The 18,631-nt window shown below is 35.9% G+C and overlaps 1 protein-coding gene across 2 annotated transcripts in view; it reads left to right on the top strand.

Annotated features, from left to right (window-relative positions):
- LOC129279881 (stathmin-like) overlaps window positions 1–9,126 on the top strand; it is a 30,552-nt gene extending 21,426 nt beyond the window's left edge. For both annotated transcript variants that reach the window (XM_064111833.1, XM_064111832.1), the window contains exons 3-5: window positions 325–482; window positions 3,327–3,518; window positions 8,241–9,126. In XM_064111833.1, coding sequence (XP_063967903.1) covers window positions 325–482; window positions 3,327–3,518; window positions 8,241–8,318 — 428 coding nt within the window. In that variant the 3' untranslated portion in view covers window positions 8,319–9,126. The remainder of the gene's footprint in view (window positions 1–324; window positions 483–3,326; window positions 3,519–8,240) is intronic.
- Window positions 9,127–18,631: the final 9,505 nt, after the last annotated feature.

Below are 18,631 nucleotides of genomic sequence, written 5' to 3'. Positions count from 1 at the left end.
CCTTTTCCTCATCTTCTTTCTCCTCTTCCCCTTCCTCTCTCCTTCCTGCCCCTCCCCTTCCTGCTCCTCATTCTCCTCTTCCTTCTCTTCTTCCTCTTTCTCTTCTTCCTCCTGCTCTTCCCTTTCCTCTCTCCTTCCTGTCCCTCCCCTTCCTGTTCCTCATTCTCCTTTTTTTTTCATCCTCCTCCTCCTTTCTTCTCCTTCCTGTCCCTCCCCTTCCTGTTCCTCATTCTCCTCTTCTTCCTTCTTCTCCCTCTCTCTCTTCTTTCTCCTCCTTCTTCGTCCACTTCTCCTTACATTGCTCTTTTTTTCTATCCCTCGTAGAAGTCAAGAAATCTGGGGGAATGGCCTTTGAGCTGGTCCTGGATGACAACAAGAAGGCGGACGTCTCAAAGCGGCCAACATCGCCACCAAAGAGCAAGAGCACCACATCGTTAGATGAGATCAATGCAAGGCTTCAGGAAGCAGAGATGAGAAGAAGGGTAAGGAGGAAAATCAAAAGCTAGCAGAATTACCCCCAATACAGGAATATTCAGGGAAGATTTTTACCCCAAGTATAAACAAATACATGTACCGTTGTGCTAAAAAAAACCACCACAAAATGCATGCTGAGTGTTGAATGCAAGCAAATACCCAGAGAGTCAAACTTTATTGTTGCTTTAGAGCACCACTGTACTGTATGATAAAAAATTCCTACAGTATTTCATTGATTTTACTGTATCCCCCCCCCCTCAAATTGAGCCCCCAAAATCTACATGTACCCCTTTCTCTGAAAAATTAGGAACATGCATTTGGTATGGCACAGATGTCCACCAGATAGTGTTTTCTTGATTTTCCTGTATGTTTCCCCATCAAATTATTGACTGGAAGAATCAGAAATGTGCACATGGATGGAACAGGGGGGGAGGGGGGGGGGCAATATCAAGAACTTTGATTTAAAATTTGATTTAAATGCAGTCTGTTCTCATTTTGTTATCAGAGATAATTGAATATCAAGTTAAAGGGGAAGTTCACCCTGACAGAAAGTTTATTGTAGAAATAGCAAAAAAACATATTGGCGAAGTTTTGAGGAAAATCCATCAAAGAATGAAAAAGTTATAAGAATTTTTCTTATTTGATTTGTGATGTCATATGCGAGCAGCTTTCCTACATATCGTATGGTCAAAAATAGATAAAATGTCATTTTCTCAGAAAATGGAAAATGATTTTTATTGCACCTTCAGTATATGAATACACAAATTATTTCAAATGCGCTCCTAGAAAAGAAAATAAAAAATAAGTCATCACAAACCATTCAAAAATGAATTTTATGCACTTTATATTACATAACATAGGGGGCCACTGCCCGTTTATGACGTCACTAATAAAAAACTTGAAATCTTTAATGGATTTCCCTCAAACCTTCACCAATATTTTTTTTGGTGACAACAAAGTTTTCACCAGGGTGAACTTCCCCATTAATACTACATTTGATGAACTTTTCAGCAAGGCATTGTTTCCGTGGGGTATGTACATGTACATAAAAAAAATGTATTATTTTCAAGATCATGACAAAAATGCTGTTAAAAAAAATTCCTGGGGAGTGTTCCATGAAAGGATTTGTCGGAAGTTTTATCCGACAAGTCCTGTTTTATCCAACAACAGTGCCTCTCACTCAGCCAATCAGAATCAAGGAAAGTTGTCTGATCTGACAACTTGTCAGACAAAAAAATATTGATGAAACACCCCCCAGAAAATACCATGTTCTCGCCATTATTTGCCCTCTTGGCAGGGTTAGCAATTTTTCAAAGAAATTTAGTTATGTCCTGCCCAGGTGGGGTATACTGGGAAAAGCTTGTACATATGTAAATGCTGTGAATCACTTAAAAGATGTACAGGGAGGTACAGGAAAATGCTAGAATATGCTTGAGAACACCTCGGCAATACCAGAAAATATTCCATATTTCCTGCATACAAGTATTTCCCATTTTCTTCAAATTATCGAGGTGGTATTTATCAGTATTTACAGCCAATATTTCCCACTCTGGCCAATCTTGCTCCTTGGTCTAGTCATCGACCTTTCACCCCTTTCACATTCTTATATTTTCACTGGTCCGTATTCTGAAGTAAGGTTTAACTTATTAGACCACGGTCTAACTCTACTTAAAACTATTGGGAGCCAAAAATTATGTTTGTATTGTATATTTCTTATATTTACTGTTTTGTTTCCTTTTGCTTTCATAATGAAGAAAAATACTTCAATTATTATTCCTAGACAATTGTGATCAGTTTGAGTTCATATGAGTTTATGGGATGTGTACTATTAGGGATTTGTGCCCCAATGGGCTCTCCATAGTTAAACCACAACTTTAAACCAGGGTTTATTTTAAACCTGAGTTCAGAATACGGGCTACTGTCATTCGTATTAATTTCTTTCAATTATTTTTAGTGGTAGGGACTTTTTGAACCAATTTTGGAGTGTGTCCTTTAATACCTGACACATTGCATTTAGAGCCAATAGAGTTCATTTGGTTATCCTGAATAGGAAACAGATCTGTATGAAATCAGAGCCTGAAATCGAGCGAGAAACACTGCCTTTATTATGCTAATCAAATGTACATAACCAGCAAGTGTATGAGGGAGGGAGCCAGCAGAATGGAGCGCTATTAAACATGTTATGTTGATGTAGCTGTCTACTACATCCTCATACATGAGCAACAGGCAGTGACTGTGGTAATTCAGCATTTATGAGATGCTTTTAAAAAAAGTACCGTTGCCAAGGAAAATGTTTTGTGGGTACATAAAAGATTAATGGGAATTCGTAATGTATTCTTGTGGCAGTCAGAGATGTGAATTTTAAAATGTCACGGAATGGTTCAGATGAATTATAAATTCTAATGAAGTTAATATTGCTGAATTAATTTGTATAAAAATTCTATTTTATTTCTGTTTTATTATCCCTCCCCTACCCTCTGTGTCTTCTCTCTCTGTCTATCCCTCTCTTATCACTTCTGATTTTTTTTTCTCGTTTTCTTGCCCCCTCTATCGCATCTTTTCCCCATCTCTTCTTTATCTCACTCTTTTTTTCCCCTTTTCTTCCTCTCCATTTTCCTCGTCTCCGCTTCTTTTTCTCTTTGTATTGCTTGCTCTCAATCTTTCTATATCCCTCTCTCTCTCTGTTTCTCTACTTGAATTCCTATCTTTATTTTACCCGACTCCTACCCCCCCTCCCCCTCTCTCTCCCTCTCCATCTATTTCTATCTCTATCTCTCACTCTCTTTTTCATTTTACTCTTCCTCTCTCTCTCGTCCATCTGCCCTTCCACTGCCTTTTGATACCTCCTTCAGTCCGTCGAGACCCAGATGCTGGAGAAGCTGGCAGAGGAGAATGCCCGCATCCTGGAGGCCCAGGCCAAGGTGGCTGAGAACAACAACAATTTCAAGATGGTGGCCAAGAAGCAATATGTGGAGAAGATGTCCAAGGCGGAAACCAACCTCCAAACGAAGCAAGAAGCATTCAACCTTAAATACCAAGATATGGTATAATAATGATAGTTTTCTTTTTTGTGTGTGTATGATGCATATAATTAAAAAGAAAGAATTGTGTAAAAAAAAAAAATTCTCTCTATTATAAAAGAGGGTGTTGCAAGAAAATTATTTGCAATCAATTGCAAATGTTCTGTTGAAATTTTACAATTGATAAATTTTACATGTAGCTGTATCCAATAATTGATTGCAAGATATATGATTGATTTAGGGACTGGAAATAGATTTGCAATTGATCGCAAGTTTCTTGCAACGCCCCATAAAGTGAGTTAGACTCGTGCATGTATATACTTTGCTTCGACAGAAGTATTTTTGCTCCTCTATTGATCAGTTGGACATTAATGCAGGAGTCTCAAGAGAGCCTTTTTCATTCTTTTTTTTTTTGGGGGGGGGGGAGGGAGGGGGTCTGAAATTTTTCTCTTATTTTACTTTTACCTTAATAGCGCATAATACCCTATAAACTCAGCAGAGACGGCAGCTCTATGCCTTTGCTGAACATTGTGCAAATCTACACATTGTTAGGGATGCGTCTGAGGGGCGAGAATGAAGCAACCACCGTCCTCGAAAAGACAAATGTACATATAGTTGACATCATCGTTGATATTTTAGATTTCACAACTTCAGATTTTTTATCCCGACCCAAAACCTGAAGGGCACACATGAGTAATTCATTCACGGGCAATGCATTCTGGGGCCTGTTGCATAAAATTTTATTATGGTAACTTTGCCATTCAATGGTAAGTTCAATAGAAACTTGATTCTTATTGGCTGTTGATCATTGTTACCATGGAAGTTACCATAATAGTAACTTTTATGCAACAGGTTCAGGACAAGAAACTTTATTGATTGAAATAGTTCATCAAAATTTTGATAAGATGATGGTATATCAAATTTATCAAATTGTATATGATGAAATTAATTCTACATGTATGTTGATATATACCTTCATAATCAGGCCTTTGCAGATGGTGCATTTTTGTATTTTATTTGAATTATTACTGTCGGCGAAGTAGTTCCGTTTTTTTCTTGCTGCGAACCGATTGGTTGGTTGGTGTTAATTTTAATGGCGTTTGCATTCTAAAACAATATTTACGCCCAAATTATGGTTATTCTCAAACTTTTGTTTGAGCTGGACAAGTACTTTTAACGTACTTAATTTATTGTGTTGTATATTGTGATTAATCTTAGTGAATTAAAACAAAATCGATAGAGGGGTTGATTTTTAATGATTTTTTGATGAACTGTAATTTAGCATGTGAGTAAGTGGGAGCCTGTATTACTCATGGGAAATGCCATTGCCTTTCAAATTGGGATGAGTCATAAGTTTTTTCATGCCCCGTGGATTAAAGTGACCTTTAGTGACCATTTTCAGTCAAAATCAATGAGTCGTGAGCTTCGTTTGAATTGGCAACACATACAGTCAATTATTCTAATGCTAACTTCAGCCAGAGGCAAGATTCCCCTTCATCGCAGTGTGCCGACACAGATGAGATATTGCCTTGCTTCATACAGATTTACTTTGTGTGTTGACTGTTTTTACTTCACCAAACTATACATGTAGATCATATCGGGAGTGTTTCATATGTGCATAATGACATTTTAGAGGATTTATAACCCAATATGGCTCATTCATTTTACATGTACATGTATGTATAAACAGGTTCTATTTTAAATAAGTTCGACATACAAAAAATAATAATCATAGTGAACCTCTTGAGGATTTTTTAAATATTTATTTCACTTTGAAACTAATTCTTCTGTTTCTCATTTACAATGTATTCTAGAATTCCTTTTTTTCCTTAATCCCCTGAAGATTATGTTTTTGGAGAAATCGTGGGCGACAATATCAAGGATATTTCAAATAATGAGAATTTTAAAATTATATTTCACCATTTACTTTTCTTATACAGTGCGTCCCAGAAAAAACGAAACCGAGATTAAGCGACGATTTATCATAACTTATTCACAAATACAATAGACAAATGACCTACCAATGTAAAGCTTAGAATCTCCTCTTTTATCTGAAATTACTTAGATTATTCCTCATTCACGCATGAGTGAGCATAAACAATTTGAAGAAAGGATACCAAAAACTCATTTGGCGGGGGGTATCTGAATTTTAAAAAGAAAATCACATGCCTAAAAAGTTCAATATCTGCTCTTTTATTTGATACCTTAATCTAAAAAAATGGTCAAGAAGTAAAAAAGTTATGTTCCCTCGAAACAATGCTTGTATTTCCATAATTTCATGAAATAAACGTGTTTTCAACGGTTTCCCACAGAAGCTATCGCATGGTTAACAAAAGACTTAATGCATGGCTGATCGTCAACAGAACAGAGTGTCGAGTGAGTTTGAACGCTAGCCTGTAAAACCTCTTCATTTTATGAAATTATTGAAATTCAAGCCTTATTTCAAATAACCATAACTTTGTTATTTCTTGACCATTTCCTGTAATTGAGGTATCAAATTAAAGAGCAGATATTGAACTTTTAAAAATGTGGTTTTCTTTTTGAAACCCAGATACAGCCTGCCAAATTACTTTTTGGTATCCCCTCTTCAAATTGTTTTTGCTCACTCATGCGTGAATGAGAAATAATCTAAATGATTTCAGATGAAAGAGGAGATTCTAAGCTTTACAATGGTAGGTCATTTGTGTATTGTATTTTTGATTAAGTTATGATAAATCATCGATAAATCTCTGTTTCGTTTTTTGTGGGACGGACTGTATAGTACATGTACATGTTGCACATTCTCTTTGCCTCAAATCAAAAGTTCTTGTCATTTAAACTACAACTACATGCATATGTCCCAACAATCTCAGAGAAATTCTTGAGTGAGCTTTCATAATCTTGAAAAGTAATTTGCTGGTATTTTTTTTTTTTGGGGGGGATTAATACAAGTAATACTTTATAAAATATCTGATATATTTTAGACAATTTATATTTATTCGGGTACATAGGCTTTGTAACTTATGGCTTAACAAATTCTAAGTAATTGCCAAATGCCAGTGACCAATCAAGACCATTGTTTCATGCTACTTGTTCAACACACAACACCAGGAACCAATCAGAGTGGTTCTTTCATATTTGCAATTCAAGCACTATATAGGCCCTGGATATATCTTTTATTAATTTAATGGATGGGTGTGAACAGGCTGGGTGTGAATGCATCAAATGACAAAGTTAGTGAAATCTTTGATATGAATGAGCATGATCGAACATGCCTGATGTGGGCTCCGTTAAACCTCGCGCATCTCTACTTTTCCTTGGTAGTCAGTCATTCATGTACATCCTTGAACTGTCTGTGGCACGGACCTCATTATAATAATTTTAACAAGAGAAATCCAAGTCTAGGTGATGCAAATGCTTTTTGAGACAGAAACAAAGAGACTGATTACTCATATCCCTGTTTTTTTTTTCATTTTATTATAGCACTTATCCCCCTCATATGCACTGAATACAAAAGGAATAAGAAAAAATAAGGGGGGTGAGTAAGGAAGAAGGGAAAAAAAATTAAAAGATAGGTCTTGGCTGTATGCCCTTATTATTCCCTTAAAAAATCACTGTTATCTTTAGGTTGTCTTGCTGCCGCCTCCCCCCCCCCCCCATCAAAATACCCTGGCACTACCCCTACTTGCCAAATAATCCAAATATATTTAGGAATATTGATGTAAGGGGTGGGAAGAGAATGTGTTTACTATTCCCATTTCATCAGAATGCAATTTGGCAGTTTTATTTTTGAACTCTTTTCTCTGCCGATCCCAGGTTTTTTTTCTTTTTTTCTTGGGAGGAAAGGGGGGGGGCATATCTTATGAATGATTGAGGCAGAGCAGGTAACTATGTTTAAACCTCGAGATTAAAATGCATTTGGTCATGAATTTTCTACACCTAAAATTGCAATGTTTTCCATTCCCACCCAGGACGTCCAGTCGCTGCGTTCTCTCACGAGCGGCAGTTTTCTCTCCTTTATAAACATTTCTCTGCCCATGCCTGATTTATAATTTAGTCCCCCATCATGAGCGGCAGAGCCCCTCATCCGTTTCACAAAGCTTTTTGTAAGCTTGGAGCGACTTTTATGAATGACTGGTGACCCTTTCTTGTGCTAAAATTTATTCCTGCATCTATGTAGCTAACTTAACATCTAAAAACATAGGCGGGGACCTGTTCCCCCCTAAATTTCAGGTGGGGGGACGATCCCCCCCTAAATTATTTGTTGGTAACCTTTTTTTTTTTGCTTGTCAAAAAATTTTGTTGGTCCCCCCCTAAAATTTTGGTTGATAATTTTTTTTTTTTTTTCTTGTCAAAAAATGTTGTTGTTCCCCCCCCCCTAATTTTTTTGGCTTCTGCCACCATGTTCAAATTGTGTGTAAGGTAGTGCATATCTTTATGAACAGATACATGTATATCTCCAGATCCATTTCCAACTTTCAATAAACTGTTTTTCATATTCAGTTCAATTCAATTCAATTTAACATTTATTTCCAAAAGGTATAAAGCGTTAATACATTTCTAAAAGTTATTTTCTGTTTTTTTTTTCATATTTACAATGAGATTTAGACCCGGATTTGGATTACTCTCTAAGAAAAACCCAACCTTATTGTTCAGATCTGAAATAAAATTAAGATATTTATTTCTCTTTTAAAATCCTGACCTTATTACTGATTGTCTTACTCTCTTCTCTTTTCTCTCTCTCTCTCTCTCTCTCTCCCATTCCAGAATAATCATATCAAGCAGGTGCAGGAGCGCAAGAAGAAGGAAATTAGTGATGGAGGTGATGCCGAAGAGAAGCAGTAAGAGGTCTAGCGCCCTCTATCATGGCATCGGAAAGAGAGTACTAACAATCATCGAGAAGCAGAGAAATTGGATTAAAAAAAAGGGAAAGAAAATGTATCTGCTGTAATTTAGTGTAAATGCTGATTCTATATGCGATGTGATAAAGGGTTGTCGTTATTTTCTTGGTCAGAATTTTGAAAAGAGTTGTTCCTGCCTTATTCATTTGTATAAAAGTATTCACCCATCGACTTATGGGACAGTTCATTGACAAATTTGTTTGTTTGTTCTTTTGAAAAAAGAGTTCTGGAGTTATATATTTTTTCTTGCTCATATCATTTTCGCATTGTATATTGTATTAGATTTCTCTTATGATTGAAGTGTTTACTGCACATAGTATAAATGTAGCTTATAAAGGTGTGATGGTGGAAGTTTGTATTGAGCCCAGATAAATAAAAAAAGAATTAACACAACCCAAATTATATGGTTTGTTGCATGTATGTCAGTGCCATTCACATCTATTGGCATTGAAAATGACTGATAAAACTCCAGTTGGTGTTAGCGCTACATATATAGTCCTGTGTTACTGTAGGAATTGACACTTCACACAACAGTGTTCAAGTGTTGACTATTAACACTGAAATAGCTGACTATGTAGGCACAAGCAGCTCTTCATAGTTGACACATGCACTGCCACATAATAAACACTCAAAATGTTGACACCTTACACCGACCGAGCTGGAAGTAGACATTATTTATTACATTATAAATGAATCAAAGCACAGCAAAATATACTTTCCATAAAAAAAGTCTCCAATGTGAGAAATAGTTCAAAAAGTCATGGGACAGCCACTGACATTTCATACTCTAGTTTCAAATTCATCTTCATTGCACTAAAAAAATGTCGGCCACTAAGTAATCATTCTGTGCTCATTTTTGTCCTGTGTAAATGTACTATATATATATATATATATATATGTATACAAACACCACAAGTCCATATTGCTATCAATAGCATATTTGTCTATATAGTTGAAAATTTGCTTCAGTTTCGCACATAGTAGTGTTTAGCAAACCTGTAGAGTGTTGCATTTATTGCACAATGCACTGTCTTTGTTAATGAAGATTTATGATAAAGACCACCTATGTAACTGCCATTTTCCCGTTTGCACATTTCCATGTTTTCACCTTATCATTCCTATAGATGTAGATTTCATGTTTTATGTGTTAGGTATCAGTCATCAAACTACTAGCCACGCGTCTTGCACAATTCGCACGATAGAAGCACAGTTTCAAAGTTCTTCATGAGACGAATGAAAAGCACAGATAAATGATAGTATATTGTATTCAATACATAAACAGGCTGTTCTACATTTAATGTTGGATATTGACAAGTTCCATTCATGTTTGAAATTAATGTAGGTTTATTGATTGATTGACTTGCAATTATAGCAACCCTGCCTGCTCCAATGATGGTCTTAGTCCTCATAGCCTTAGATTTGTGTACCTTTGTCGCATTTTCTTCAGATTCAAGATATTTTCACAAAATATATTCCTTTTTTTGCTGCTTCAGGATATATTCAGTAATTATTTCAATACAATGAGCATTTCTCCCGATTATAGGCACCGTAGTATAGCGAGGTATTTACACTCCAACTGAAAGTTTGAGTATTTTTTTTTTGTTTTTATTATGTGTTCATTCATTTGGCTTCCATTTTTGTTTGGACAACAACTCGACATACTGTAAATAATAGTCGTTATTGGTGGAATCTAGCAAGAGTTGCATTGAAATGTTGTAAATTTATATATAATTTTCAGTACTTTTGATATGTTTCCAAACGTTATTTGAGTGACAATTTAACATCCAGGAGTGCTTTATGGAGTAGAAAATAGTCCTCCAGTGTTTTACGATCCTCTTTCAGTCTGACAAAGCGAAAATAAGTCTCAGAATGAAGACTAGAAATGGGTCCAGGGTGCCGTTTCATAAAGCTGCTCGTAAGTTAAGAGCGACTTTAAGAACGACTGGTGATTTTTTCTTGTGGTAAATGTTCATTGGCGGCAATGGTTTAGCGCGTAAGAATGGTTCACCAGTCGTTCTTTAAGTCGCTCTTAACTTGCGCACAGCTTTATGAAACACCCACCTGGTTATAAATGTTTCAGGAAATGCTGTACAACATCAGATTCTTGTAGCACGTTAGTTGTCTAGGCTAAAAAATACTCTGAGACTTAAGAGATTCCGGAGATATTCTTCAAAGAAATGATAGAAGTAGTCAGGTTAGAAGATGGGTATCACATTTGAGAACTATTTTCTACAACTCCATGTTTTTTCTATGGTGTCGTGTAATTTTGTTTGTGAATGTTGTGTCTGTTAAAACTTCCACAGAAATGTGTTCATAAAAACAACTTGATAATTGAAATACCCGGTAAGATATTTTGCTGCAGTCTTCATCAATAACATCAAATGTATTGACCTTTATATATGAAGATCAGATATGTCAAACTGTTGCATTTCTAAATTACATGTAGGTCAGGAAATATGGGAAATTGATAAGATTTTTGTCAGTTCATCAATACTTTATCATTCAAGAGGTAAGCATGTATAAAAAGAACATTTGCTCAATCAATCAATTCATGCAAACTTATTCAGCTATTATAGCATATAATTAAAAAAAGAAAACACATGAGTTTTTTTTTTTTTTGGGGGGGGGGGCAGTGGGGGATATTTTCTCTGGTACTGTATGTGCAATCAATCTTTTCAAGATAGCATTGAAATTTAAAGTAAAGGGTAAAATAAGTTTAATCAAAACAGCACAACTTCAAGTGTTTGCAGTGTTGATGTGTGTTCTACATAAGCAGAAAAACTATACAGAGCATTTGTACACTTTTGTGTTTTGAACAGTCTCGTCAAGTGTGCTAATTTTGAAAAAAAAAACTTATAATAAATTTGACATATATATTTATTTTTTGTTTGGTGCTTAAAAGTCCACAAACAGATCAACACATTTATTCAAAATATGGATTTTATTTTTTGTTAAAAGAAACTATAAGTTGGCACTTTCGCTATGAAATGTCTGTTATTACCATAGTGAGAAATATTGTTAAAGGTAACTTCGTCATTTTGATCGACTGAATTAGCAATAGCATAATCTCTGATGTCATCATACAATAAGCCCTGACTTATTGTTCGAACTCACAATCAGCCCACTCGTGATTTTACCAGTTGATGAGTCAAGCAACAAAATGTTTTGTTTTTTTTACTTTATGTAATTTCAGATGAAGTAGCCCATTACTTCAGTCAATTATTTTCAATGAATGTTGACTGTGACTCCAGTGGGAAAAACCATTATAACATTAAATATCGATTCCTCATTTGCATAGTTAAAGGTCCATTTTGGAGCAAGTCAAGTACCAACAGATTTTTAAAAAGGGAAGGGGTAAAACTGTCAGTGTTATTTTAATGCAGTTCAAAAATCAATTTTTTCCTTAGCTTGATCACCAACTTAAAACTATATTTTCCTGACATTTACATGAACATGATTTTGTTTTCAAAGCATGGATTACATGACCAGGGGCCCGTTGCAGAAAGAGTTGCAATCAAACGCAACTCTAAAAAATCATACGCAACTTGATTTTCAACCAATTGAACAGCGCACATTTTGGACATTTTGGATTAATTTTTTGACTTGCGTTTAAACGCAACTCTTTCTGCAACAGGCCCCAGATGCTAAGAAAACAAAAGCATTCAAGTTACAAACTATTCCATCTCATAATCAGTACTTTATATTTATTTTTCTCCCAAACCATTCCATTAAGACAATCTGTGACCAAGTGGTAGATTGGTGATTATTTAAATGCCTATTGTATTCCCAACTTGTCATTATATATTGTATTTCATTGCCTGATCTAGCACCAAAGCAATTCAATATGGTATGTAGCTAAAGATGCTGCTTCTGAAATCGACTTAATTGATTGTTCATACGGAATTGTTGTAATGGCACTTATGAATAATCATCAATTCATTTTCTTTTTCTTTTTTCAAAATAACTTGCCAATGAAACCACATTTACTTCCTTGGATGTACTTCAAGGATGTATATTATCTAATTGACAATAGGGTAACTTGACACAAGGTTTAGTGATTGATCCTAGAGTTGTATTTTATGATGATTGCATTGATCATAATATGCAATTGAGTGTTAAAGCAACGGAATGATCAACCATGAAGTTTTGTGTCATTGGGGTCGAGGCCTCATGACAAAGTCTTAGCAATTGATCTTGTGGATATTTTACAATGATTGCATAATTTGCATTGATCATAATATACAATTGAGTATAAAAGAGATTGAAATATCAAACATTAAGTTTTGTGTCACAGGTCCCTGTGTAACATTAAGCTTAGCGATTGATTGAATTATTGTGTATGATCAGTGATAAAAATCAATAGAACAATCATTAAGTTTTGTGTGACAGGGACCAGCGGGGGTGTTTCACAAAGAAAGTATGACTTAAGAGTCGCACTTAAATGCCTAGTTGCATGCGGCATAAAAGGTATGACCACATTGGACAGATCATGCCAAGATGCCGCACACTACTGTGTATTGATCCATAAGATTTTGTGTTACATGTGTACACTTTGGCCTTTTTTTCCTTTATAAAATCATATTTTTTTCAAAATCTTTTGACCATATATACAACATAACGTAGCATGAATACTATAATTAAATACATAACATAAATATTAATACAACAATGTATGGTTTAAATATGCAACATAATCAAAATGATACATCTACAACAAAATTATATTTCTCCGTACAAATTAATTGTTTTTAACATAAATATAATGTTCGACAGAGCAGTAGTGATTTAACGTAGATTTGAATGCATTTAATGATAGTGTTTTTCTGGATTTGTTTGAGAAATCACGTCGGCATTGAAGTGCTACTCTAAGTCATACTTAAATCTTTGTGAAACTCCCCAAGGACACGGTTGCTCTGTTGTAGAAAGTTTGAGCCCATCCCACAAATTTGACATAGAATATCTAGTAGCTTAATTGGACATATTAGAATACTGTTATATGTGTAGCTACTTGATCTAAAACATTTGAATTTTCATCACATGAAACAGTATTCTCTGTTGTCTTTCATGATAAATAAGCATTTACTGCCTTTAAATGGCATTAATTCCCCACTTACAAAAAAAGAAAAACATGTATAATTAAATTAACCCTGCTGTTGCTTTCTCAAGATGTTATTTTATTTATTTGAGTTTCGAGATCAAAATCATTCCTTCCGAGCCTATTCTTGACCAGATTTTGTTTGCCACCATTTATGCAAATGCTGATATATGTTTTATGTTGGTATTATTGAGTTTTCAAAAAACAAGGTTTATTTTGTTGTTTGCACTTTGTCTACTTGTAACATGTGTATTGCGCATTATTGTAATTGGTCAAAAGTGATAAATAAAAAGGTGAAAGCTAGTGTGAAATGTATGAGAACTAATTTTGTTTGTTTGTTTTCACTTGGAATAATTAAGTTGTGTATGTATGAAAAAGTGATAAGGGCAAAAAAGGAGGAACGGGGGGGGGGGTGGGGTGCGGGATGGTGTGCTTGCCCTGATTGTAGTTCAAACGGAGTAGAGAGGTTGTACAGTGGAGAAGGTTTGAAGAAGAGGGGGGGGGGGGGTCTTAGTAAGATCGTATGAAAGTCAGTCTACCCCATCGTCGATTTATTTTGAATAAAAAGGGGGCACTGGCGTACATATGGGGGTTGGGGCTTAGAGAACAAGCCCCCCCCCCCTCCCTTGGAAAAAAAGGGAGAAAATAAAAGGGAAAGATATTGCCTGAATAATTATTGGTGTCAAAATCTATAAAAAAAGAAATGTCAGGAACAAGGCCAATAATACATTGGCCTGTATTCTGAAGTCAGGTTTAACTTAGACCACGGTCTAACTTTGTGTTAAAATTATGGGGGCCAAAAATTCAAAAACTCTGTTTATATTGTCTAACCCCTACGCACCTGTCCCTCACTGGAAATGCAGTGAGTTCGGGATACCGAGAAGGAACCAGGATTTAGGTCTGTTAGCGCTGAGTTCCAACTCGGATGAGGGGCTAGTTCAATTACCACCAAATAAGAATATATATTTCAAATTATAGAGTAATGCAACAAACATAAGCGCTGGAACACAATAGAAATAAGGTGTCATAATATACTTTTAATTAATTCTCTGACCTCAGAACTGTCACTAAATCAAACAAAACTTATAACGACGAATAACTACTATATTTCATCTATCTTCTCACTATATATATTTCATGACATATTATCCAAGCTTAACTAAAATGAATGTTCAAGTAACTTATTTACCCGGGGAATGTTTTAGAGATGGGGAGGAGAGGAATTAGTAATGGAGAAAATGTTAGTAAATTAAGTGGCCACTTACATACGCGATCGCAAGTTTACGAAACAGTTCAGTTGCTGACGGGGACTTTCCTGACGGGGGTGATGACGAGGACAGGGACGATTCGACGACGATGACTTAATGATGATGGCGACGACGAGGACAGGGACGATTCGATGACGATGACTTGAACGATGATGGCGATGACGAGGACTGGACCGATGAGGTGACGACAAGAGGAGCAGTGAAGGACGAGGGCTGGCGTTTAATTGATGAAGACGTTGACGCAAACTTTGAAGAACTTGATAAGTTACAGCAATAGGAATGAAGGTTTCCAGTTGCCAACTGTTTGAAATACTTGGAATGTACTTTTCTTTGTTGCAGTCCACTTTATAATGTTCTGTCGGTCTGACGAACTTCTTCGATCCAAATATATTAGTAGTTAGTTAAAGTATAGAGAATATTTGATGATGATGGGCGAAGGTGCAGGGTGGTTGGCTAGATCGGGGTCCAAAAGAGGGGCATCAAGGAGGGGGTAGTAAAGGGCCGGGGTCGCCAAGCGAGGGGTCCAGATGGGGGTGTCCAAGTGAGGAAAACTAGCTTGGGGTCATCTTTTATACCTAATTACAAATTCACTAAACTCAAATCTAATTGGACAGGGATATCTGCTGAAGGGCGTGACTTAAATAAAACTACACTTTTCATTGGTCAAGTTTAAGGAAGGCTGGGGTGCATGTTTCAATTCATGTGTCTAGTTAAGGCTCATTAATAGCTAGGTTCTAGGTAAAGCTTCATAGGTACCAGTAACCAATATTTATGTCTTAAAGTACTTTGTTCATAGTTTGGGCAATTGGTGTAGGGGAACAAAGAGGGCACTTTGTGAACAAAGGTTTACCAGAAATTGGGGAGCTTTAAGGCCTATAGTAAAGAATAGATCATAACAAAGGGGTTTATTTGTAAACAAAATGGGGGCTTGTTGGGGATGACTATGATGGATTAATACTGGTACTTGTTGGAGAGATTATAATGTCTCAATAAGACTACATGTGAGCTTACATGTGAGCAGGAGGAGAAGATTGAAATAGCATAGAGGAATAGAAATAAAGAGAAATGCAGAGAGATAGCAAGGCATGAGAATATGAAATATTGAAAGAGATATTATTAGAGACAGATAGATAGCAAGATGTAAGGCAAATATGTCACTATGCTACAATTGTATATTTCTTATGTTTACTATTTCGTTTCCTTTTGCTTTCATAATGAATAAAAATACTTCAGTTATCATTCCCAGACAATTATGAACAATTTGAGTGTCAAATTAGTTAATAAAGTGGATTTGTACTGTTAGGGATTTGTGCCCCAATTGGCTATCCATAGTTAAACCACAACTCAAAACTAGGGTTTAATTTAAACCCGAGTTCAGAATACGGGCCATTGACTTCAATTGGGCTAAGTAATATGTATTCATGAGGTCATATCTTGGGGGCCCCATGGACCGATTCCTACCAAATTTGGGTTGCGGGCATTTTTTCATCATGCTTTACCATAATATGGCATCAAAAACGCTGATGTGCAAAAAGTTAAAATTGATGACGTCACACTTCGGTACCAGGGCCTTGGGAACGATTTTTTGGCTGGGGAGTGCTGAAGTAGGCCTATATTCAGGGACGGATCCAGCTTTTGCCAATAAGGGGAGGGGGGGGGGGACGAAAAAAATGTTACCCATATTTTCCCTGATCGGATGTTTTTGTTTGTTTCTTCGTAACAGTCACTTCTTTGCTGTATTCTTATAAAACATAGTAATCTCATAAGCTTTATTTAAATAGTGCGAGCGCGAAGCGCGGGTTAATTTTTTGGAAATTTCCATGTATCCTGAAAATCGAACATTCTGGGCAATGTTTGTGATCATGAAAAAAATATGTATATAACTGATCGAAAAGAGAGCTGTTGAGGACTGTTTGTATACAGTTAGCCATAAATCGATATACATATTCAATAATCAAATAAAGAGGGCGCGAACCGCGAGCTGAAAATTTTTGACATTCCAACCTAAAAAATGGAAATTCTAAGCATATTTTGTAATCATGGGCAGGACAGACATAAAACTAAACAATGCGAGCACGAAGTGTGAGCGGGGGGAAAATGAGATTTAGACCTAAAAAACGGATCACTCTATTCATGTTTTTGTAAATCAAGTTTACAGTTTTATACGTTTAACAGTATTTTCATGTCAAATCTGATGGTTTTATAGAGGTTTCAGATGTTTGTCGAACACATTTTTTGCAATGGATTCTTAAATATTTCGATCTGTCAAAGTTATTGGGCAGGGCAAATCGATATGTTACTGAGCCGCATCCCAAATATTTCCATGGCGATCGCCCATGATAGAAACAAGATGTAGAATGATTTGACTCTACTCTCTACAATAGGCCCTATGTGTATACTTTTGTGTTATACAGGGCAGTAATCATTAGGCCGTTTTTTTTTCAGCCTTTATGAATGTTGAATGAGTATCACATTCAGTAATTTAACGATGTTGAAGGTGTATAAGGCCTATTTTTAAAGATCATAAAGTCTCCAAATGCTAGGTTTTACTTCAAACATTTTCTCCCTCCCTGGTCACTACATTCCCTCGTAATATTTTAAGGGGTGTCATTGATATTAAAACCCCCGTCTCCTGCCATGTTCTATCATACCTTTTACGTTCAAAGTCTAAAAAACGCATCAGGAGAGAGTAACAATATTATTAACACAAACCCATTTCCTGATAACCAGTCCTACTTCCCCCCCCCCCATTTTTCGTTAAATGTCCTCATCTACATCTGTAACACTAATCAGGCCCTGATGCATAATATACAGTGCGTATCAAAAAAAAGTTTACACTTTGAAAAAGCCCTTGGAATTAGAAAAATAACAACACGTGGGTAATTTTTTCACATATAGTCTTGGGTTTGGGTCTCATCTATCCAATGAAAGTAAAAGTTTTGACAGAATGTTACACTAAAGTGAGCACTGTCCATTTTTCTAAAGCTCGCAGAAATCTGTTTGCGCAGAAATGCTCGTTTTCACGCTGTGTCAAGGGGAAAGGGCGAAATCAAACTTACCCTGCGAAACATTTCCCAAACATTTCCCTTGCACTTTTAGTCAAATGATATAAAACGGATACATTCAAGCATTTGTAACAATTTTGGCACCCAAATTGAAATTTCAACACTTAGTAAGCACAACCTTTACCTTTTTTTGTGCCGGCTGGATCTGAGGACATAACTGAATCTGAACAAAAGTTTATATCAGACATCTCCATCATTTTTTCCACTAAGTTTTTATCATTTAAAGTGGGTTTACATTTCATTTTTCATTAAATACTCGTTTCTCCACACTTTTCCCAAGCTTGACAATGATTAACTAAATGAAAATCAAGCCTAAGCCATTTCATGTAAATCACAGCTCAGTGTACAGCAAGTATCGTCGCGATGGCCTCGGTGTGTGGGGGAATACGGTGGGGCGCAATGCACTCAGTCTTCGAAGTGTTTTGGGCAAGGAAACAAGTTATAAAAGGTAAAAGATATCTTCAAATCAATTTTACTAGCTAAATTCCACGTGTTCTTAATGATTAAGGTTTACTTTTATTCGTATAATTATTTTAAAGTTCTGCGCAAATCATTTTTCACTAACTTTTCTAAAGTAAGTGGTGCTCACTCAAGCGGAAATATTTTTCGACAGTCATATCGTCATTTGCTTAAATTGATCTGTACCAATGTTTAAATGTGGAAAAATCTTCAGGATATTACTGTATAATTTTACAGGATTTTTTTTTAGTGTAATTTTTTTTTTGATACGCACTGTAGATGAAACATTCTCAAGCATTTTGAAAATGTGATTTTTTTTCTCTCGGTCGCTACGCTCCCTCGCACGATGTTAGGAATATATTTTTTTTAG

This window comes from Lytechinus pictus, chromosome 17 (genome assembly GCF_037042905.1).
Source record: "Lytechinus pictus isolate F3 Inbred chromosome 17, Lp3.0, whole genome shotgun sequence".
NCBI classification, from domain to species: Eukaryota; Metazoa; Echinodermata; class Echinoidea; order Temnopleuroida; family Toxopneustidae; genus Lytechinus; species Lytechinus pictus.
This window is presented reverse-complemented; position numbering and strand designations above follow the sequence as displayed.